We start from the raw sequence: 23,046 nt of genomic DNA on the forward strand, positions 1-23,046 counted from the left end.
AGTAGCGAGTCAGTCGGCTCCTGCGCGCTAAGCTCGCCAGCGGCAGTAGCGCCGAAATTATTCTCCCTGCTGCTGCTGCTGCGTGTGTGTGTGTGCGCGAGAGTTTGTATACAATAGTGTGTGCGTGCGTGCGTGCGCGAGCGAGTCGCCGTGTGTCGGTCCGCAGCTGCTGCCGCGCGGCAGTGTCATGGAAATCACCTGACGAGCAGTCGCGCGGGATGATCCGTGCAGCGCGCAGGAGCGACAGACAGACGAAGAGAGAGAGAGAGAGAGAGCTGCGAGGAGAAATTGCGCGCAATGAGAAGCGATCGAATCGCGCGGCTCCGCTGCTGCTGGCATCAGACCGAACGGGGCTACTGACTACCTACGTAAGAGCGAGAGAGATGAAAAATTAAGCCAGGGCGAGAGAGAGAGAGAGAGAGCGAGAGCGGCGAATATATAAGCCAGCGTTCGCGCGACGATCGATTTTGCCACTACCGCCGAGGACGAGCAGCAGCCAGAGAGCGAGTGGCCGCCCCGCGGCCGCGATCCTCCAGTGCGAGCGCGATACCTGCACACCCGCAGGCGGTGAGATCTGGCTCCGCGTGCACGGCACGCACGTGCGTTGATAGATAGAGAGAGAGTGAGAGCACTGCCACGGCGGCGAGCAACAGTCTGCACAGTGCGCCGCGGGCATCGGCGGAGGGACACGTGTGCAGCGCAGAGCGGATGCAGCCGCGGACACACAGCGCTTAGGATGGGCTGCACGAGCTACCGCGGCTGCGAGGCGACGACGAAGCTGAAGACGGCAGCAGCCTGCAAACCGGTCGCGGCGGATCAGCTGGTGCGTCGTCGGACGAGCGCGACCTGCGCAGCCGGAGCAGCCGGACGACGCTGTGAGAGGTAGTGCAGGAGGAGATGCAGAGGCTGCGCTCGACGTTCAAGAGGTCGCGCACCCCGACCGGCGCCGAGATGAAGTCCCAGTCGAGCCTCGAGGTGCCGAAGCAGGTGCGCTCGGCCTCCTTCGACGAGATCCAGCTCGAGGCCCAGCGACAGGAGTCCAAGGCCAACGCCGAGCTCAAGTCCATCGCCAACATAGCCATGGCCACGAGCAGCAGCCTCAGCCAGCAGCAGTCGTCCTCCGCCTCGTCCTCCTACTCGCCGGGCCGCTCGCTCGCCGCCGCGGACCCAGCTGCCTCCGCCTCCTCCTCCAGCGGGGCCGTGCGCAAGTCCATCGCCACGCTGCGCATCCCCCAGCTGCAGACCGGCCAGCGCAGCAAGAGCTTCGACGTGGCGACGGCCGAGCGCGGCCACGGGGCCAGCCTCCTCGACCGCTCGTCCTCCTCGGCCTCGGCCTACGGCTACGTCTCGCGCTGGCGGAGCAGCGCCGAGCGCGAGAACCCGCCGGCCCAGGCCTACAGCTGCTGGCACTGTGCCTGCGTCGACGAGTACCGCGCGTCCATCGGCGCGGCCGGCTCCAACGACTCCTGGGAGGAGGACGACGACGAGGACGAGGCCGACGACGAGGAGGCGGACGACGAGGCCGACAGCGGCGCCGACTGCTCCAACCAGCTCCAGCCCTCGGCCGTCCAGCTCGACAGCAGCGACAACAGCTACTACTTCGTCGTCGTGCAGAAGGCCTGCGAGCCCGAGGCCCCGGAGTCCGCCGCCGCCGTCGCCGACGAGGAGGGCAGCGACTGCTCGCGCCGCGAGGGCAGCCCCGAGATCCGGGTGACCCTCACGCCCAGCCCGGACCTGCGCTCCAGCACCGACGCCGAGCCCGACTCGGCCGGCGAGGCCAGGTCGCCCCAGCTGCTGCCCCAGAGCCGGCAGCGGCGCAGGTCCATCACCCGGCAGGAGGCCCTCACCGCCTTCCCGCCGGACCTCTCGCTGCACGGGATAAGCCTGCTGGCCGACGACAGGTCCACGACCGGCCAGAGCAGCCCCGACGAGGACGACGACGAGGACGACGAGAACGATCAGGAGAGCGACGCGACCTGCGGCGCCGCGGCGGCCGGGGGCCTCGTCGTCAGGGACATCTTCCTGACGGTGCCGGAGCTGAAGCGCGACCGGGCCGCCTCGGTCGACTCGTGCTTCAACAACAACAAGAACGGCAAGATCGAGACCTGCTACTCGCTGCAGGTGCCGCAGCAGAGCGCGCGCTCCAAGAGCGTCGACATCGTCCTGCCGACCGACGTGCAGACGAGGTACACGGCTCTGCTGCCCGGCAACGAGGAGGCCAGACCTTTTACTGGGTAGGTACGTCTTGCTCAGAGACGAAGCACGTGCCTGCCCTCCTGCCTGTTTGTGTACTCGTGTCTTTCGTTCCGCGTGCCGCACTGCGTTTCTTTTGCGTTTATCGATGTGTGTTTCTTTCCGCGCGCCAGAGGGGATTCGATAGGATTATGCCTCCCCGCAGACCCTCGGCTCTTCCCTTCTACACACACACACACACACATACACAAATGTGCATGCGGCGTTGTATACCTACGGTCTGTAGGGAAATTAGCGCGAACTTTCGCTATTTTACACAGATTGCAGGATGAAAACTCTATGATTGTATTGTGCCCCGAGTACATCCCTCCGAGCCCGCTGCATGTCTCTCTCTCTGCGTATACATGTATAGGAAAAGTTCCTTTATATTCATCCGGCGTGTCCCAGTCCGCGCGCGCGCGCGCGATCAATCTCCCTGCGAGCCGTAAAAGCGACGTATCGCGACACGCATTATTATTTACATTTCGTCTTCCCTCATTAGCCGAACTTCATTTGTCTCCCGGCAGAAATGTGATTCCAATTATAATAACATGTTTCCGATCCTCTTCCATCATTCTTCCCCCGCGCGCCCAACCGAGATTAATTTGCATGCTATAAATCTCGGCCGTTTTCTTTCTCCCTCTCTCTCTCTCTCTCTGCGTATACGCTATAAACAAACGTTTCCATATGCACGCGCGCCGCGCGGAGCTCCAGATAAATAATTTATAAATACGATTACACACACACTCTCTCTCTCTCTCTCTCTCGGAATTAAAACGCGCACGCGAGAATTTCGTATTCACTAATTCACCCTCCAAGTCCTCTGTATAAGAATTTCTCACGATCAAACGAAACAACCTGTCTTTGCAGCGACAAGGAGGACGGGGGTTCCGGACCCGGTCAGAGGGAGCCAAGATCAACACCCGATTGGAGCGACGCCGCCTTGAACGGAGAACATCTCTGGGTGCCGACCGCTGCCTCCGGTGAATTCTGTTACGTCAACGACTGTTCGGTGAGTACAACTTTCCTTTCGAGTCGAAAGAGAATAAGCAATGAGTCCGCTGAATTATTCGCAGAAACACGGTCCACGACTAAAGTGCTCGGCCTGTCGAGTGGTCGCGCACTCGGCCTGCACGTCCGGGCTGAACTTCGCCTGCAAGCCGAGCTTCCGGGACGTCGGGGTGCGCCAGTACCGCGAGCAGAAGGTGACCAACCACCACTGGGTCCATCGTCGCTCGCAGAAGGGCAAGTGCAGCAACTGCGGCAAGTCCTTCCAGTCGAAGCTCAGCTTCTCCTCCAAGGAGATCATCGCCGTGAACTGCAGCTGGTGCAAGAACGCCTATCACAATCGCGAGTCCTGCTTCAACGCCCAGCGCATTGGCGAGGAGTGCGAGCTCGGCGTACACTCGGGCATCATAGTGCCGCCCTCGTGGATAGTCAAGCTGCCGAGGCGGGGCAACTTCAAGAGCAGCCTGAGAAAGTCGCCGAAGAAGAAGAGATCCCAGCCGAAGAAATCCAAGGACAAGGAGGAGGAGAAGGAGGACCCGGGCCAGCTCTGGGTCGTCAAGCCCATACCGACGAACAGCGTGACGCCCGTCCTCGTGTTTATCAATCCCAAGTCCGGGGGTAATCAAGGCGCGAAGCTGCTGCAAAAGTTCCAGTGGCTGCTCAATCCACGCCAGGTCTTCGACCTCACGCAGGGCGGCCCGAAAATGGGGTGAGTCAGTGTGCGAGAGCGATGTGCCTAATGCAGTTAGCTGCCAAGCCAAGCCTGCGGGGGGTATCTCTCTCCTGCTTTCTACTTAGCGCGTCGCTGTTTTGACTCTTCTTTCTACTCGTAAATAAACTTGCGAGTAACGAGACTCGATGTCGGCTATGCAAATTACTTTTTCATTCAATTTTTCAAAGCAGTTAGATCGAGTTTGTTGCTTTTTTTCACCTTCTCTCCCCGAGTCTAATTAACGATAAGTTGGTAATTGTACAACAGCCCCGGAGAACTTTCGCAATGCTTGGAAAAAGCGTAGCTCTCTCTCTCTCTCTCTCTCTCTCTCTCTCTCTCTCTCTCTCTCTCTCTCGTGTGCAAAAACTCGTGTACCATGTAAACTCTCCGAAGCACAAAGCCGCTTCAGCGGCGCGCAACTTTTCCCAATTTAGAGCTGTCCAATTATTTCATTTTCCGCGGCACGTGTGCGTGCGTACCTTAGAAAAAGATTTTTTAATTGCTCGCGGTTACACACAGCGAGAAAGAGCGTGTACGTGTATAGCGCTCGAACGTCAATGCCTTATCGCGATTTATTTTCGGACGTTATTAGATTATTTTCGAGACTTGCGCGCGCGCGCGTCCGCTGCAGCATACTGCCAATATTTCTCCGCGTCGTCTCTCTTTGTGTACCCAATAAACGTCCGATCAACTTAGAAGCCTGCCTGCCTGCCTGCGCTCTATTTTTACGCGCGCGCTTAGTTAATTTTGGGGCCGAGTAATAAGAAAAAAGCTAAAAGGAATCCGATATAGCGCAGGTAAAATGTATTAGGTTTCGACCCCACCTCGGTATCTCTCTCTCTCTCTCTCTCACTACTGAATAAATGAGCGACTTAGGGCCTAGGCCGAATTGTTGCGATCTATTTCCACTCGGCGGCGTGGCTGAAATATTGAATGAGAAGGTTTGTCGTACTCGCTCTTTCTCCTTCCTTCCGCGGCTCGGCGACATATTCCTATTCTTTCATCGGGAGATCCGCGAAAATCGAAGGGGGCGGGAAAAATATATTCAATCGAGAAGTCTCGCTGAGTGTATTATGCAATCGACTCTCGGACTTTTCCTCGTCGACAAACTCGTCTAATTGCAGATGCATCGAGTCATTAAATAAAGATGAGTACCGCCGCCGTCGCCCAATTTGAACGCGTGTAGATCTTGTTTTTAATTAAAGCCAGCTCTCGCGAACTTGCCGAGATTGTGCCGACGAATTTCCCTTGCTTGTATGAGAGAAAATCTGCGAACTACTATAGCAGCACTAGTAGTGCAAGTATAGTCGAGCTCTCGAGTCAGGGATTTACATGAGGGGAAACTATTCAATTATAGCGTTTCATAAAGTAGACCTGACGTATTCATGATTCGGCTAATTCTCCCGGGTTTGACCTCTGGGATATAGGATGTATATATAGAGTATACTGATGATCCAACTTGATGAAACAGCGCTCGCGCGCGGTTTCCGCGAAACACTAATGGAATTGCCAACTTGTTCTTTTCTTCGGTCAGCCGCGCGCGATGTCCCTCTTTTTTCAATTTGTTGAATACCCATCCCTTCGTAAGAGGGAGTGTACATATGGACGGTAAACTCGATGATAATTCCGGCGCATTGTTTACCGTTTCGCTTCGTACTCGCTAATTAACTCCCAGCGGTGACATGGACGTGCTGCAGAATAATTAAACTAAATCCCGAACTGCTTTATTGTTAATTAGGGCACGCGTATGTAGTTTTTCACGGAATAATCCGCGGCTAAATAAACATAAAGTTTTTAAACGTGCGACGAAGTAATATAAATTAATTAAAATGAGCTCGCCCCCCTCGAGGCGTGCAATTTGTTGACAGAGAGAAGTTGTAATATTCGAGGTGCCCGAACGTTTTAGATGCGCAAAGAAAACGTCGCCTAATTACTATAATAACGGTAATGGCTCGGTCGGTATAACGGTAAATAGCTTCGGAGGACTATAGAGGGACGTACTTTATTTGAAAAGTTGAGTATACATCGATATATTCTGAGTGTCAAACACATAAACAATTTTACGGCTTCCACATAGGGTTATTATTATTATCCGAAGCGCTCCGCGCAGAGAGGACGAGTCAATCATTAAATTGATTTTTCAGTGAATTAGAGTACAGTAGTGCTTCTCGAAACAAAATGTATGTACGTAGCGAGTTATGCAACGTTAATAATGCAAATCACGAATGAATTGTTCAACCGCGCTGAAGTACTGTGATTATAAGGCGTCGTTTGCGATAACAGGCTCTTGTTGATAAACTCCCCGCTTGGGCAAATATTTTCTTTGCAAACGGAATAGAAAGGGATTCGCCAGAGCCGCCGACGATTTCGAGTCAACAATTCAAGTATAATGCGTTTCATTTTTAATGGACTTTCTCGAACTGCGAGTTTCCACGGTGTATATCACTCGCGGCGGGCACCTGCACCTAATACTCTGCGGCATAAATGTATGAGGCGTGTATGGGGTTTTTTTTATTTTCGCCCGAGCGAACTTTGCTAGGAAAAAAATTATGCATTCTCATTCCGGCCGCTCTTTGTTTACGGACTTCCACTTTGAATTCGCACCAGCTGACCTGGAAAGCTGCGCCGAAAGGAAGCTTAATTCGTTCTAAAAACCAGAAAGAGAGAGGGGTACGAGCCGTTAAATACCAAGTACACTGCGCTCCTTCGTTCATAAAAAGCGTTTTGCTCGCGAAGAAAACAAATACGACGATGAAATGAGAAAATATTACGACGTTTATCCCCGAATTTAATCATATTTCTCACCTTCGTACACCGGCCATCGATGTGTCCCGTCGAAAAGTCGTGGAGAATATAAGCGTACGGCGACGGAGAGAATACACTTGGTACATCGAGCTTATCTCCCCTTCCGATCGTAAAATCCTCAATAAAAGAACAAATATCATCTTGTCCCCGCTGCTCGCGAGCGCCAGAGTCGTTCTGCTATTTTATGCGCGTAATTATTCCCCGACCCTGCCAGCGCTATGGCTAAATTATGCGGGCGGGTATATTAAATTATATTTTATCGTCGCTATTTCCAAGCGCTCGCGCGTCCCGATACGATAGCACGCGCAGCGAGTCCTCCGCTCGAACGTTCTCCGTTTTTTCGGCAAATCGAGTGTGAACGATGTAGGCCTAGCTAATCGTATTTTTAACGCTTCTTCGCAGACTGGAGCTGTTCAAGAAGGTGCCAAACCTGCGGATACTGGCTTGCGGCGGCGACGGTACCGTCGGCTGGGTTCTCTCGGTCCTCGACCAGATCGGGGCTAATCCAGCACCGGCCGTGGGCACACTACCCCTGGGCACGGGTAACGATCTGGCCCGAGCTCTCGGCTGGGGCGGCGGCTACACGGACGAGCCCATCGGCAAGATCCTCATCAGTATGGCCGAGAGCGAGATCTCGATCCTGGACAGGTGGCAGCTCGTCGTCGAGCGCAACCCGGACGCCTCGGGCAACGACGAGGACGCGGCCAAGGGCAAGGAGAACCTGCCGCTCAACGTCGTCAACAATTACTTCTCGCTAGGCGTCGACGCCCACATCGCCCTCGAGTTTCACGAGGCGAGAGGTTAGTTGCTGTACACGCGATACCTCTACTACTTATACGCCTGCGGCACCGGCGGCGGCGGCGGCGGCGGCGGCTTTTAGCCGCGAAAGCTTCTTTTTTAATGCACTTGCGGAAATCTAAGAGCCTCCGCCGCCGTTGTTTACGGTAACGGATATACCTTGTGCGCTAAGTAGTCGGGCCGTGTTTTATTAAAGTCGATTATGCGCGACGTAGATGAGAGCCTGTGCTTTGCGGAGTATGTGTACAATATACCTGTGTAAAACAAGTAGCTACTCTTGCTCACGCGGGGGAGATGTCAAATCCAGTTTTGAGCCACTCTTCGCGAGTTAAGCGCGGCGGCTTTCTAATTGCGGCTGCAGCAAGCGGCTCGGCAAATACGCGCGCTCGCGCAATTAGAGCGAATGCCTGTGTTATTATTAACGTATCGCTGCTTGTTAGTCCGCCACTCGACCCTCCTGGAGTCTCCATTATTGTAGCAGACACTTGTCTTCCGCTGGCGCGCGCGCATCCGCTCCGATTTCCCAACAACGCTGTAGTCGAAATCGAATTCTCGCATTATAACTGAAAACGCGAATAAAAAAAAAGCTGAACAACCAAAGTTCATGGGAGCGCGTTCCACGAGCTGTGAAATATTTTCCGGCTGCCGGGAATCACGCGTCTCTCTCTCTCTCTCTCTCTCGCTCGGTGAAAAATTCGCATAGTAAATTTTCGCGAAATCCAATGGAAAATCGTGTGAAAGCGGAGCACGCGCTGCAGCGTATGCAGGTGCTCTCGCCCGCGATGTACTTTGTGCACCGGCGTGGAATAGACGCGATTTTCGCGTGAACGTCAAATTGGAAAACTAAATTCAATCGAATTCGCGAGAGCACCCTCTCTTTCTGTGTATGTATACCCCCTTTCGAATACTGTGTCGTTGTGTAGACGGAAGAATAAGGACGCGAAACACATATTAAACGTATATAGCGCACGTTAAACAGTCGAATCACGAAATGAAATTTGCTCTCAATCGGAGCGCTGATTGTAAAATGATTCGGGCGTATCGGCTGAAAGTGCACAGTAGGCCTAGCCGCAATTACGTTTCACTCTGCTATACGGTATTTAGCGCACTCGCAGCGAGTAATGAGCGTTGATCAAGTTAGTAGGGAAAGTGCGCGATCGGCTCGCGCGGGGGCGTTATTATAGCACTGAGAGAAATAATTCGGTTACACCTCGGCTAATCAAGCCTTTGTCAAGCGATTTCCTACCTTGAATACATCGAATATATGTTTCGCCCTGTGTGTGTTGACTTTTCTAAAACACCCTCGGGGCTACTGGCTTGAACCGCGGGTGTATATAGCACATAAACCGCTTGCGTAAGCGAATATTCGTAAATATTTAGACCCTGCTATGCAGAATAGATGGCAGTGGGATATATATTCGTCGTCGGTCGCGAAAAGAAATGTTACGGCGATTGAATAAATTTGCTTTCAATTGCACGAGTGTCGGTACGCTTTATGACTTTACTGAATTATTTCTCGCGCGTATAGACGAAGGGCGAGAATATAACGCAGACACACAGAAGCACACTCGCGCGTGTGTGCGTTAGGGACGTCATTATTCTTGGATGGAGTTCGGAATATATACAAGGCACGTCGCTGAAATTTTACGCGGCATCTTGCATTTAGTAGATTTGAAAGATGCAGTAGGTACGACGTGGAATATAAATGACGTTTTCGCGTAGCCTTCGCTCTTTATCACGTATATAGAGGGAGACTATGATATGGGTCGGCGCGAGTGTATACAGTAGGGGCTATAGATGTGTACAACATTCGCATTCTCCCCGCGGAGTCGTCGGGGAGTAAAACAAAGAAAGAATTAAACGCGTCGAGCATCAAAAGCAGGAGCGCGCGCGGAAAAAAGGCTGAATTTTCCAGTAGAAGCGCCACTCAACACCTTTTGAGGGATAAAACCTGCGCGCAGCTTTGAGTACACAGAGAAAAGTTTTGAATTTTCAAAGGACTTTGGAACGCGCGCGCGCGCGGAGCCTCAGCTGAAATATTTAGCCCGGCTTGCACATCTCGGTCTATGTGTGTTGAAATATTCACCGAATCCGCGATATTTCCATGCGATTCACGAAGCGTCGCTTTTAAACGCACAGAAGAAAGAGCGAGCGAAGAAGAAAAGAAATTGGACGAGAATACCCGACGAGTCGTCCTGGAATACCCCGAATCTATAAAATTTTACACGGTTCTTTATGATGCGTATACCCTCCCCGAGAGAGTGAGAGAGCATGTGAATAGAGATCTCTCCCTCTGCGCAGTAGCGTAAATAAGCGCGTTGTTTGTTTTGCCGAGCGAGTCGCGCGCGCGCGCGCATATAAGCGTTCGTTTTCTTCTCTTCATCTCCTCTTTTTGCGCGCAGTTTCGGAAATCCTTAATGAAGACTCTTTCCGCGGAAATATTTAATTCGACCAAGTGAGCGGCCTCGCGGCTGGAAAGCGCCCCTGGAAATAGGTCATAGTCGCGGCTCTTTTTGAATCTTTCTCTAAAAAGAACGGCCATACACGAGCCTGCTCATATAGATACGTTTCGGCGCACATTCGTCTCCATTAGTTTGCGGCATTATGCTGGCGAAAGATCGATACGGCTGCGATCCGATTAATCAAAAAAAAAGAGAGGGGGGGGGGAGAAAAATTCGAGAACACGATACTCGACGCGAAAAAACAAGCCTCTCGCTGTAAAAGCAAGCGTGTCGCGCGCTACGAAATTCCCACCGGCGCGCGAAAATACCCCAAATACAAATTTTTCATCCGTTGCATATGTATATACGCAGACAGCGGAGAATATCGGGGGGTATTTGCATGGAAATTGATATACACGTTATGTACGTCTGTTTTTGTATTCTTTCGCTTCGCAGAGGCCCATCCGGAGCGCTTCAACTCGCGGCTGCGCAACAAGATGTTCTACGGCCAGATGGGCGGCAAGGACTTGGTGGTTCGCCGCTGGAAGGATCTCTCGGAATTCGTGACCCTCGAGTGCGACGGCCAGGACATGACACCGAAGCTGAAGGAGCACCGAGTCCACGCCATCCTCTTCCTCAACATCGCCTCCTACGGCGGAGGCACTCATCCCTGGGGTGGTGGCATCGGCAGAGAACCCACCACCGAGGACGGCCTCATCGAGGTCGTCGGACTGACCACCTATCAGCTGCCCCTCCTACAGGCCGGAGGACACGGCACGAGCATAGCCCAGTGCAGCACTGCGAAAATCATCACCACCAGGACCATACCTATGCAGGTCAGTTGGGCTCTCTTCGTCTTTGTGCCCGCGCGTTACGCTTTAGCTCTGTGTGTATATAGCCCTCGAGGACTGTTAAACTGGATAACGGCAACGCAAATATTAAGCCGGACGTAAAATATTCAAGTGTCGCCGGGAAACTGCTAGGAGATTGTATGGTAATAACGGAGCGGAGAAGAGAGTCGAGTTGAATATGGTTGTTCGGAGAGAGAGAGAGTGAGAGAGAGAGAGAGAGAAGCGCAGTTTCATTTGTTTTATTCCCCGAGTTTGATCCCCGTAAGAGCTAGTTCGCTAAAATTGCATTCCCCTTCTCGCTGCAGTCGCGTATATATAGACACATACACGCGCGCTCGCGAGGAGGAGGAAATAAGAAATTCCAGCGATATTTTAAAGCGAGCCCGCGAGTGTTTTCCGAGCGAGGGACAAATTCGAGAGCGATCGTCCTAGTTTCTCGGAAAACTAGCCTGATGTTCAATCAGTCGGTAAGTGCATCGGAATTGCCGTAATAAGGAAGATTCGATTAGCCGCTTAATGAGCCACTCGATTAAAATATAATCACGCTTGACAGAGATTTTTTTCATTCCCCAAGTATATACTCGATCGAAGACGATTAACCCAGTAAAACGAGAGCCGCCGATGTGCGTGTGTTTGCTCTTGCAGGTGGACGGCGAGGCTTGTCGACTGCTGCCCTCCATTATCAGCATGAGCTTGCTGAATAAAGCGACGATGCTGTCGAAACGACGCAATACCGGCGGAGGCCGGAGACAGAAGGCCGCGGAGATCGAGAGGCTCAAGATACCGCTCATGAGGATCAGAATGGTCGACTACGAGAGGTTCCACTCGGACAAGGAACAGCTCACGAAGGCGGCCACGGCCTGGAACGCCGAACCTCTCGACCTCGACGCCGCCATGGACCTCGAGTCCCTCAGGAACATGCTCGCCAAGGAGTATCCCATGGATTCGTGCTGTTTTCTCGACTGTTAGTTATATCACACGATTTTTCTTCTTTTTTTTTTTTCAAATTTATCTCTCCAGCGCGCGCTCGCGATTTTATGAGCCGTAAATTTCCCATCGGCGTATATAATGATTTTTATTATTACATATCCGATGCTTTTATTTCGTTGAATAAAAATTTATAACCTATATCGATTCGATTCCGCGGATAGCTCTCGGAGCGTAAAAAAAGAGGACGCCGTAACTTGTACCGTAATGGCAGACTGTAAAAATGGAGCGCAAAGAGAATACACGGAAATATTCTTTTTTCGACAAGTTCTTATTAGCGTCGTCGTCGTAGTCATAGTCGTCGTATACCGAGCGAGTATAACGTTTGTTTTTTGCTCGCTTGATTTCAGCTTGTACGGCGGAACGGTTTTTTAGAATTGACCGAGCGCAGGAGCAGCTTCATTACGTCACGGACGTCGTGAGCGAGGCCATCTACGTTCTCCAGGAAGGTCCTGCGAGCCAAGGCTCACAGAGTCAACAACAGTCCGATAATCAAGCGACATCGAGGTACGTATATATTCCTCGCGCGTGCACGACTAATATGTATGAATTCGGATTTTGAATATATAGAGCGATGCCTGATTCTAATACAACTCAAATGACTCGTATCTTTGGATCGGATAGCCACTCGATACCGTTCAGTATATAATATCCGTTTTGATGATTGGGAAAACAAGGGCCGCGCGCCGCCACCGTCGCCAGTGCTGCAACGCGTGTAGGATATTATTCATCGCGGTAGTAAAATATTTACGGCTCCACTAAGAGCCCTGGGATAAATTAAGCTGCATAAAGCAGTGTGGCAGCGCACCGCGTGGCTTTGTCGTAAAGATCCGAGTGCGCGATACACATGTCGTATCAGTTTCGAGTTAATTAACAATTCCGTCAATATTTGCGCTCGCGCGCGATAAACAACCCCGGGCAATCAGTGCACTCCGGGGTACAAACATAAATGCCAAATTATAAATTCATTCGCTCGTGCAATTCAAGAGAAGACCGGCGAAAGGCGTCCGCTGAGAAGAAGGCGCGCACCGAGTCGAATCGCTCCCAGCAACACCAGGAGGAAGATCAGCAGAGGTCGCAGCATCAATCACGAGCGGAATCGGCGGCGAGGTCGCGTCACCCGTCCGGCAGCAACGTCAGCCGGAACAGCCTGGCCCCGAGCGACTCGGAGCGAAGGCGTTCCGCCAGCGGTGACAACTACGTCAACAACGAGGACAGGCAAGGCTCGTCGTCTAAGCATCACGGCTCCTCCAAGTCCATCACGTCAGCCGGTGCTCGCAGTGCTACGGGGCAGCGCATGCAGCACGAGCAGCCGCCCGCGTTCATTAGGTAAGGAATGGGATGAAAAGCTCCGCGTGTCTTATTTCTCGAATATATTAATTCGGAATCATGCTGCCTTCCTTTTATAAATCACTTATTGTTTACTTTACAATCAGCAGAGCGGCTTTCTTCGCGCAAAATCGAGTGTAAATATTGGGATAATGCGCGCGTCCAACGTTACGTAAGCTCGTTTCTCGGACTTTTCGAGCTTTCCCGCGCTAGTACGTGTGTACGTATGAAGTTCTCGAGGTCGATTAATCAATATAGCGAGAGATTTCCAAGTGGTTAATTAATTAATCAGTGCAAGTGTTTGCCGTACGAGAACAGCGGCCCATTCAATTACTCGCGGCCTCTAAAGACTCGGGGCGTATTGACTCGAAATTTTCAATGGAAATTAATCCGTATTTTATTCACGACCATGGAAGCTGCGAGCGAGGGTTACGCTTAAAGCTACAAAGGCAGACACAATCGATTCGCGGGTTATAATGAAACGGCGACACGCTTGTGTCTTGTGATTTCCGTTACAGTCCGCGAGACAGGCTGTTCGGCCTGAGCTCGGAGGTGCACACGTTCAGCACGGAACTGCTGGAGAAGACGTCGGACGGAATCCTGAGAGCGGCGAAGGTGGGAGACCTGCCGGCGTTGAAGGAACTACACGAACGGGGCTACTCGTTGCTGTCCATCGACTCGACGGGCCAGACGGCCCTCCACCTGGCATCGAGACTCGGCCACCGGGACATCGTGAGATACCTGATCGCGTGCGCTCCACCGACGATTCTCAATATGGTCGATAACGACAAGTAAGTTCTGTCGCGGCAATTATCTCTACGTCGGCAGTGCGCCTAGCGTAGGAAGTAATTACACAGTGCGCTGGATGCGCAGCTATTACGGGGAAATAAGATAACGCGCACGCGAGTGACGCTCGAATTGTCGCGCCCGCGAGAGGAGAGATCATTCGAATCGTATTTCTGTATACGTGTATATAGTCGATGCCTGCCTGCGGGAAGAGGCGGATGACGACGCATATTATGTGGGTCAGAGGGGATATACGCCTCCTCCTCCTCCTCCTCCGGCGCTATTCGACTTTTCATTCTATATACTCATTCGAGAATAGAGAAAGTGTCAAGGATGTTGCCGTGATGAATCACGGCCCGCATATTAAAAATTCGCGCGAGCCCGATTCATCACGCGGCGGCTAACTTTTTAAGTATGATCGATCGGGAATTTTCATTTTTTTCTCCTCCTCGTTCGCGAGTCTCCGAAAAAAGTGTGTACAGCCTGATCGATCGCGTCCCATTAACACGTACTCCTAATTAAAATCCGACCTCTGTTTCTCTGTGTGTCTGTTGTGCGTCAGGGGTCAGACGGCTCTCCACAAAGCGGCGCAGCAAAAACGCCGATCGATCTGCTGCATGCTGGTGGCTGGCGGCGCGAAGCTGACGGTCCGGGATCGCAACGGAAGCACACCACGGGAGCTCGCCCTGATTGCCGAGGATCGCGAACTCGCCGCCTATCTCCACAGTAAGTTATCTCCTGTCTCATCATACATTTTTCTCTCTTCTTTCGGCGTATTGCAAGAATCGCGTGCGGATCTATCGTCGCGCATATTCATGACTTTCTCGGACCTCGACTAGTCGATTTCAAGAAAAACTGAGTCGCGTTCGCCTTGGACTTTGATTCGCTCGAACGATATATTCCTCTCGCAGACTCGCCTGTAATTTTCTGATCGAGCAGTAGAGTATGTAGCATATCACACACGCGCGTGTGTATTTATTTTGACGCGTTGCTGCAGCCGCGAGAGTGCATTTCAAACAGATCGATTGTCTTTGCGCAGGTCAAGAACAGTTCCAACTGGTGACGGAGGACATGGACAGCATGTCATGATTTCGTGAACGTGCGTAAACCCTGCAGAGCCGAGAAAGAAATCTGTCTCTCAAGCCTTGACCCGATGTATCTTCCTAACAGCTTTAGAGTGAGATTATAGAGAGAGAAAGCAGCACACACACGCGCGCGCTCATATACACACAGCGCATTGTCTGAGCGTTTAATCCCCGAGATTATCCAGGGCCGCGATCGTCTCTCCCCCTCTCGCGTGCTCTGGCAAATACATGTATATATATATATATATATATATATATATATATATATATATATACACATTGCGAAAGCGAGCAAGTCAGAAGATTTTGCAGCTACGCGAGCGCGGTTCAGTTATAAGCCGAAATTCTAATGTGGTATGTCGTGTGTGGGAGGCGAGTAGTATCAAAGTATTAACGAGAACGGGATAACTCATTTAGAGCCGTGTGTACATTTTAAAGTTATATCTTCTAGGGGGACAAGTATATTACACTAACCAAGAGAAATGTGTGTGTGTGTGTGTGCGTGACTCTCTGGTGGATGTATAGAACCAATTATTAATTAATTCTACAACGGATTTTAATATTATACTCTCGAACTACCAAACGATATAGAGCAAATTTCTACACGTTTACAAACGTAATTAACTGCAGAGTAAACAATTTTGACGTCTTAACGATATGTTCATATCAGACTTTTAACCGTTAAAACGAAATACACACATATGTATATTATATATTAATATTATTATGATAACAAAAGAAAAAAAACACGTACGACTTAGCGTTTAGCGAACCGACAGAAAGTGCTCGTATATCAAAGGGAACGGAACACGCGAATTTGAGGCTTTCAAACTCTCGAGGATATACACCTACATTTACTATGATATTATAATCGTAATTGAACAAATTCCTTCATCATTGTGTGGCAGCGTCCACTAACGCATCACATTATAATGGATGTTCCGTACCAATCCAAAAACAACACATCGCTATAACTACTACCTTGAAGTACAGGGTGGGGTAGGCTAAAATTAGATTTTATCAAACCACGAGTGGCAAGAGAAGCGGCCCGAGAGAAGGAGCAGAAACAAATGAAAGAAATCGAAAGGTATTTTCAAAGTCAATTTGTATAAATTTTTAATTCGGTTATATAACGAGAAAAATGGATGACAAGAAAAAAAAGAAATGAAAATAAAAATAACGACGTATTTTCTTATTATGTGAACGAACGTTTTGTTCAAAACTGCGTCTGATTCGTTTTAAACGGCCGAAAAAAAAAATGAACAAACAAAAACAAACGGGGAAAGATAAAGAAATTTTATTAAACAGCATAGGTATTTATTCAGTACCAATATATGAACAAGAGGGATCAACGTACGAACACCAATTAGCTATTAGAGGCGGTCTATCGCAACTATACTATTATACTGCTATTGTTATATATAAATATAATCTAATCTTACGTATCGACTATTGATAAGGTCGTGTTAGCCTATTTGAAAATTTCGGGAGGTACGTGCTGCAGTAGCCAATATATAGTATACTGCAGCTACGCGATTAAACGATATAAATATATAAATATATTATATCTATAGCTACAACAGTCATCCTTCCACTATGTCTAATTTTTCGTGTCATTAATTATACGGTAGACGGAGGAACCTCGAAAAGCGGATATAAGCTATCATAACTTTATATAGTAGAGAACGAAAGATAAGCGCGGTACGATATGTAAGTAGAGCGCGTGTGTATACGTTTTGATTCTAGTTTCAGATAGTTCTGAAATCTCGACTGTATAAAGTTCGTTTCCAGCAACTTTCGTTCGTTTTTGAGGATAAAGTTAATGTGATCTCTCGAGACTATAATAACTTCGTGTGTACGTGTATGCAGAGTCGGAAGGCGCGATAGAGCTGTAGATGAGAATCGCGGCGTAACTTGTTATGCATAAGTCGGGTAAACACACATACACTCGTGTCCGTCTCGAGATGAGAGAAAACAATCTGTACTTGGAGAGTCTCGTGAAATGTGTAATTTTTCTATATAGTTGCCTACAATTCTCGTTAAACTCTGTCTCGTAAGAGAGGGTAATAATATTTTGCTACTGCAGATTATATTTTTTAAAGGGCAGTTTTCTTTCCATTGAACGACGGCTGCGACCCGCTATGTCGCGACGTTATTTTATTTGTCTTTAGCTATATATACATATATTTGAATTTTAACGCAACGTTTTCGACGAAGAGATTGACGATATTTTCTTAATGCAGAAAAGAACCATAAAATTTATTGATATATACGTACGGTATCAGTCGAACTCCAAACTGCACTGTATATGAAAGCGATTATTCTTCGATCTCCGTATACCTTTTCGCTCTTACATAAATATAAGAAGATACGTTTTAAATCATCGAAAGAGATATTTTAACGACTTAAAATGCCTTTGCCGAATCCCGGAAAAGGAGGCATAAGTATATATCTCGCTATCACTCTACCAGTACAAATATATTGAAAAAATGATCATCATTAAAAATACATTTTATACTCTGGCAGAGTGCCGTGCAACGGAATATAATCTGATCCCTCTGTATCTGCCGCGGGGTACAAAAGTATAAAAAAAAAGTATCGAACGGTTTATAACATTTTAGTAATCCAATTCTAACAAAAAAAAAAAACAAAAATGTAAAAAATTTTAACAATTTTCGAAAAATTCAAACGACAATCCCTCGTATAACTATAACGTTATCTTGTATACTTATGACGCAGATGTTGATTTCGTGTTGGAATGATATAGATGAACTCGTTTTCGTTAAGAGTCGATCGTCGCGCTTTCCTCACTACGGCCAGACAGTATTTAATTACATTAAAAAAAATTTAGCAGATTATATATTATATGCATGCCTGTAGTGTATATAACACAGATAACTATATAGCGTTGAACGTGAACTCGAGCTCTATATAGCGGGAAGCATCAATCTTTTAAGTAAATTAGCTACAGTTGGATGCCGAAGAGGATTTTAAAGAATATGTTTTATTTAATTAAATGCGCCATACCTCTCAAGAAAATTTTTATAAATCTCACGGGACTTGCACACTTCATGACCAGATGGGTTGTTTGTATCATACACTTGTCATCTACCTTTATTTTTCTGAAAGATGTTAAATTTTCGTAGACGGATGTTACGTAATTGATGAGGAAATGATAACCACAACTGAATAATTAAGTAAAGTATGTGTATAATAAATATTCTTTAAAGTTGATTAAAGTCAGCCTCCAGCTCTTAAACTAGCTGAGTCTTTGGGGTACTTAACGAAATATGCCTTGTACGGTCCAGATTAGCACGTAAAACCGTGAGCAAAACCAGCAGCAGATATGTAGCGGAAAAAGAGACGAATCGACTGCTATCGATTAGAATAACGTCGATAACTAAACAAAGCATATCGAGCGAACGGTCTCTGTATAGATATGTACTATGTAACTCACAGATACACTTATACTTATACACACATCGCGTTCCCGAGACTAATGGCGATGCTGTAAATGTACTTAAAAAAATTATATATATATTGTAACTTTAGCGCGAGTGACTATTGCGTGACATATACGAGCCGTATGAGTTAATTTGTTCATATGTATGTGCGCGCGATACGACGATGTGTAGCGATTACGACATGAGATATATCGAATATATAACGTTATAAATTATAAAACGATGATATAGAAAAAAAATTATAATGTACATCGCTAAGGAGAGTTTGGAACTGGATAAAAACGACAAGTATATTATTAAAAATAAAGAAAACACAACATTGCCTTCCTCTCGAGAGATATCGGTAGCGGAGTTTTGCGGCCTGCGCGTTTTTTCTTTTACGTTTTAGAGCAATAAATCAGGACAATCATAATGAGGTACACGCAGGCCGGATTCTCACCGTTTCTCAAATTGTAATAGCATCTATCGTTGATTTGATTAATTATACGTAAAAAAAAGGATAAAAACGCTTGTATATTGTCGAAAGAGAATGAGAGACAGAAAAATAGAGAGAAAAGGAAGAAAAAATTATATATATTATACATAATCATATCTGTATTACGTTTTTATGAATGATGAAAAGGCGCTTCGCGGTAGCTATTATACGTTGTATAAAATTTCAACTTTCATTCGAGTGATCGTACGTACACTGAGACAGTCTAGATTGAGCCTGTGCAACGAAATATAACTGTAATCGTACTACTTAGCAAGACTTCTGTATTATTTTCGACTACTTCGTCGACCAACGTACGCTTGAAATCGAGGGGGTGTGGAAGCACTCCTTCGACGAAGCCTAAACTTGGAATAGCTTGAAACGGATTAATTTTTAATTGATCTCGTAACCCTATAGACTCGCTGAATAAGTGACGACTTTAGCGTCCTCTCCAAGTTCCACAAAAAGCTCAGGACATCGATGGAGTCTTTTCTTTTGTGAACCCCTCTTGCATTTTTCATTCAAATCTACGTCTGAGTCAGACACGTCGGGGATTATAAAACACCCGTGCTCACGAAAAAAAAGCCGATAAATCAATGGAGTATAGAAAAGTAGGGGCGTACAATAGACACTTATTTTTTATTGTTCTTTCTCCGAAACTTATGTGAGCGAAAACACGAGGGAACTACTCATGGCTGATTATACAATACTATCGAAACGTGAAAATCGCTATGGCAGAGTATAACTAAATTCTTCTTGTTTCTGAATTCACGAGTTTATATTCGAAATTGTAGAAAAAAAGAACACGACTAAGTGATGTAAAAATTCCTTTTTTAGATGTTAACGATAGCTCGAACGCGTGTTTATCGTTTATAGAACGTGTGTTTGAAATTAAAGGGAAAAAACACAATTAATTATTTAGATAATTTATTGTTACGTGAATTTAGAACTATACGCTAAACTAGACGAAATTATACGATACATATATTGAACAAACTATTTCCTAGTTCTTCTATTTTTCCAAACTTTCGTTAAGTGTTGTGGTCAATACTTACATTTTTTAAATATTTTTCTAGTGTTTACAACTTGATCGAGAAAGTGTAGGAAGGTGTTTGGCTTTATTACATGCGATTTCCAATTTTTCACCAATTGAATCGTTCTCCATCTCTTACATTTTTTTACGTGACTAATGTTACCTAGAGAGTGTATACATTCTATGGTAGTGCATTTTTGGTCTATTAATTTTATCACGATTAAATGTTACATATACAAGTTTTTCCTATTATGTAACATGTTAATATTGAAATGTTAGATATGATGTAGTTTTTGAAGTCGTAAGATTTTTGTGCGAGGAAGTCTTTTCTCGATTTCTTCGACCTTGTCTTCTCTTATTTTTTCATCTTCGCAAACTTAACATCCACTGTGATATTTACCTTTAACTTATGATTTCGAACTTCATCAGGACTCGCTCAGAATCAAAACAAAACAGTTGAGTTGATTTGCAAAAGAAAAAAAAAAAGAAAAAATGGTTGTGAAAATTTGAAAAAAAGTAGCCAAGTGTGTGACCGCGAGGTAACGAGGCAAGAAGGCGGAGCGAGTTCCTATCAAATTTCAAGAAGGGCAGCAATTTATATGTGACACTTTAACAGACAAACACCAAAGTATTACAATGGGAGAAATAGTGAAGTTTATTAAAAGAACGAATTGAGGAAAAGTTAAAAGTCAGAATGAACTACGTTTACTCGAATACGAGGAAAACTTTAAAACAGGCTGTTGCTATCTTCTGTAAGAATATTCACCATTGCTGTTATGTATTATAATCTCTGAAACGTAAATTATTTGTTATTTAAAGAGAAAAACGAGATATTATAATTTATATCGACGATATTGCCATGAATGATTAACTAAAATTTTGTAAAAAAAATTCCTTATGTATATACGTGAATTGACGACAATTCGTAGACGTAGTTAACTACTATAATTAAAATGAAAGAGAATCTTTCACGAAAGTTTCTTTCCTCACGAAATCTTTGTTCTTCCACGTTTGGCATTCTTTTATAAGAAATTGCGTTGTCATGCAGACAGACTACATGTGCTTTCTTCCCGTGTGATATAATTACTTCTTACATATGTAACGTAACGAGCTATGCGATCTATTCCGTGTTAATCGATTTATTTTTTTTACCCTCCTATCATTGTTAACTTCGTAGTGTATAGTTTGAAATTTTGAATTCTCGTGAGAATGTAAGCGTCAAAATTTATGATCGTTATTGTTGTTATTATTATCATTATTATTTAGTGGCGTTAATTGTCGTTGCGTTAATAATGATAAATAAGTTTATGAATAAAGTTTCAATTCTTTCCATTTTCCACATTGAGAGGAAGAGAGTAGTCTATTTAAAAATATAATGTAATATTATTCTCGATCAATCGTCCTCTTAATTTAATTTAATTTAAATTACTATAATAAACGCGTTTGCTAGTCAAAGGTTCAAAGCGTAAACTACTAAATCGAAAAATAACGTTGTTACTTTAAGGGGCTGCTAGTGCATGAATATATGCAAGACGTAATAACAGGTATACGTTCTAATTTTGCTTTGACTCTATCATTTCATCCAGCTTATGTTCGAAACTCACTTTCGTTATACGAAATAGCTGTAGTGGTTTCTCTGTGAATATCAAAGGTACGACTGTTTGCGTAAGATACAACGAAAATTTGTCGTCGACTTTTTGGAGACTACTCTAATGATAAACTTGTTACTTCTCAGAGATATGACACTTTTTGTCGTGAACGTTTTAGCCTACAGCTGATAATAAATCCAAGTATGTATATTGTGCGTTCGTAGCCCCTTAAAACTATTTCAATTTAATGAAGAGAATTACAACTTAATATTGTTACGATTATCATCGTTATATATCGTAGTTTAAAAACTGGCTATTTTAATATAAAAAGAACATTCGAATCGCAGAAGAATTTGTATAAGAGCAGCTTATTCGGAAAACAATTGGCCATAAGACATTCGACAAAGAGCAAAACTGTATATTCCTGCCGTTGGGAAAGTTGGACAATTTCAATTTGAGACAACGCAAATTTTGTCCATTGTATATTTAGGTAAAAAAACTTGGTAAAAATGATCATACCTTATACAAACAGAATCTGCATCATAAGACAGGACCAATAAATAGGAGAAATCGAAGTGTTGAATTTCGTACAGGTATAGAACCAATCTGTTGAATAAAAGTAAAACGAAAAACTGACAAATCCTTAAAGACAACTCGGCACTTCTCGGTAAGCATGAAGTGCTGATGTATATGTATATCGATTCGTTATTCCAATCAATCGTATTATCTTACAGTGTACTCGCGTATATTTTAATACATAATAATTGCATCCTAACGCAGTGAGGTAAAGAAAAAATGAAAAAAAAAACATTTTCTAGCGTATAGACAATTCTTACCGAGATATGCAGGCGTACAGTGGCGTAGCATATATCAGCGCGACGAGGCTGTAATCGCGCGACTTGTGGTACGAAACTTATTATAATCACGATGGTATTGAATCACTATATTTTCCTCGATAAAAGAAAATGATTTACTTCTAGTGTTTATTAAATTTTATGAAAATAAAGCACTTTACTACAGCACATTCCTCTTTGTTTTGTTACAACCCTGGCGCGTTCTGATCATATTACACTTTGTACAGCATGAGAGACTAGAAGTGGTATAAAACATTGTCATGATAAATCAGTGCAAACAAGTAATCTAATTAGAGCGCAGGTGAAAGCTGATGCCGCGCTGGTGCCAGACGTCCCTCTGCTCCTTGACGTATGGTACCGGTAGCGAGCAAATGAGATGGCTTCTGAAGGAATCGGTGTAAACGGGCACTTGCAGTGCGCAGTGGTCACTAGTCAGCTCCATGTCGGCGTTTCTCCACTCGGTACCGGCTTGTTCCTCGCCACTTGGATTGTTTGCCGTGTCATCGACGAAGGCTATGAGACAAGGCGGCGCTGTCACGACCGAGCTCGCGTTGGCTGTTACCTCTTCCAAGATGCCGTTCTCGATTCTGGCCCCTGCAA

At 46.3% G+C, this 23,046-nt stretch overlaps 2 protein-coding genes across 2 annotated transcripts in view; one reads left to right on the forward strand and one right to left on the reverse strand.

The window, feature by feature from the left end:
• Positions 1-22,616, forward strand: LOC100120648 (eye-specific diacylglycerol kinase). Its single transcript, XM_008205384.4, has 11 exons — positions 1-2,234; positions 3,103-3,244; positions 3,309-3,949; positions 7,160-7,557; positions 10,453-10,832; positions 11,493-11,811; positions 12,185-12,341; positions 12,822-13,163; positions 13,682-13,954; positions 14,512-14,675; positions 14,989-22,616. The coding sequence occupies exons 1-11, from the start codon at positions 898-900 to the stop codon at positions 15,036-15,038; spliced, it is 4,203 nt and encodes a 1,400-aa protein (XP_008203606.1). The 5' UTR covers positions 1-897; the 3' UTR covers positions 15,039-22,616.
• Positions 22,562-23,046, reverse strand: part of LOC100120673 (cytoplasmic dynein 2 heavy chain 1) — a 15,742-nt gene continuing 15,257 nt past the window's right edge. Inside the window, 1 exon segment of the mRNA XM_031927599.1 lies at positions 22,562-23,040. Coding sequence (XP_031783459.1) covers positions 22,733-23,040 — 308 coding nt within the window. The 3' untranslated portion in view covers positions 22,562-22,732.

This window comes from Nasonia vitripennis, chromosome 3 (assembly GCF_009193385.2).
Source record: "Nasonia vitripennis strain AsymCx chromosome 3, Nvit_psr_1.1, whole genome shotgun sequence".
Lineage (NCBI taxonomy): Eukaryota > Metazoa > Arthropoda > Insecta > Hymenoptera > Pteromalidae > Nasonia > Nasonia vitripennis.

Bases quoted from the DNA above. Each gene is read 5' to 3' on its own strand.
- LOC100120648 (XM_008205384.4), top strand. From the start codon at position 898: ATGCAGAGGCTGCGCTCGACGTTCAAGAGGTCGCGCACCCCGACCGGC. The intron at 12,342-12,821 runs GTACGTATATAT...GTGCAATTCAAG, and splicing joins GATAATCAAGCGACATCGAG to AGAAGACCGGCGAAAGGCGT. The intron at 14,676-14,988 runs GTAAGTTATCTC...GTCTTTGCGCAG, and splicing joins ACTCGCCGCCTATCTCCACA to GTCAAGAACAGTTCCAACTG.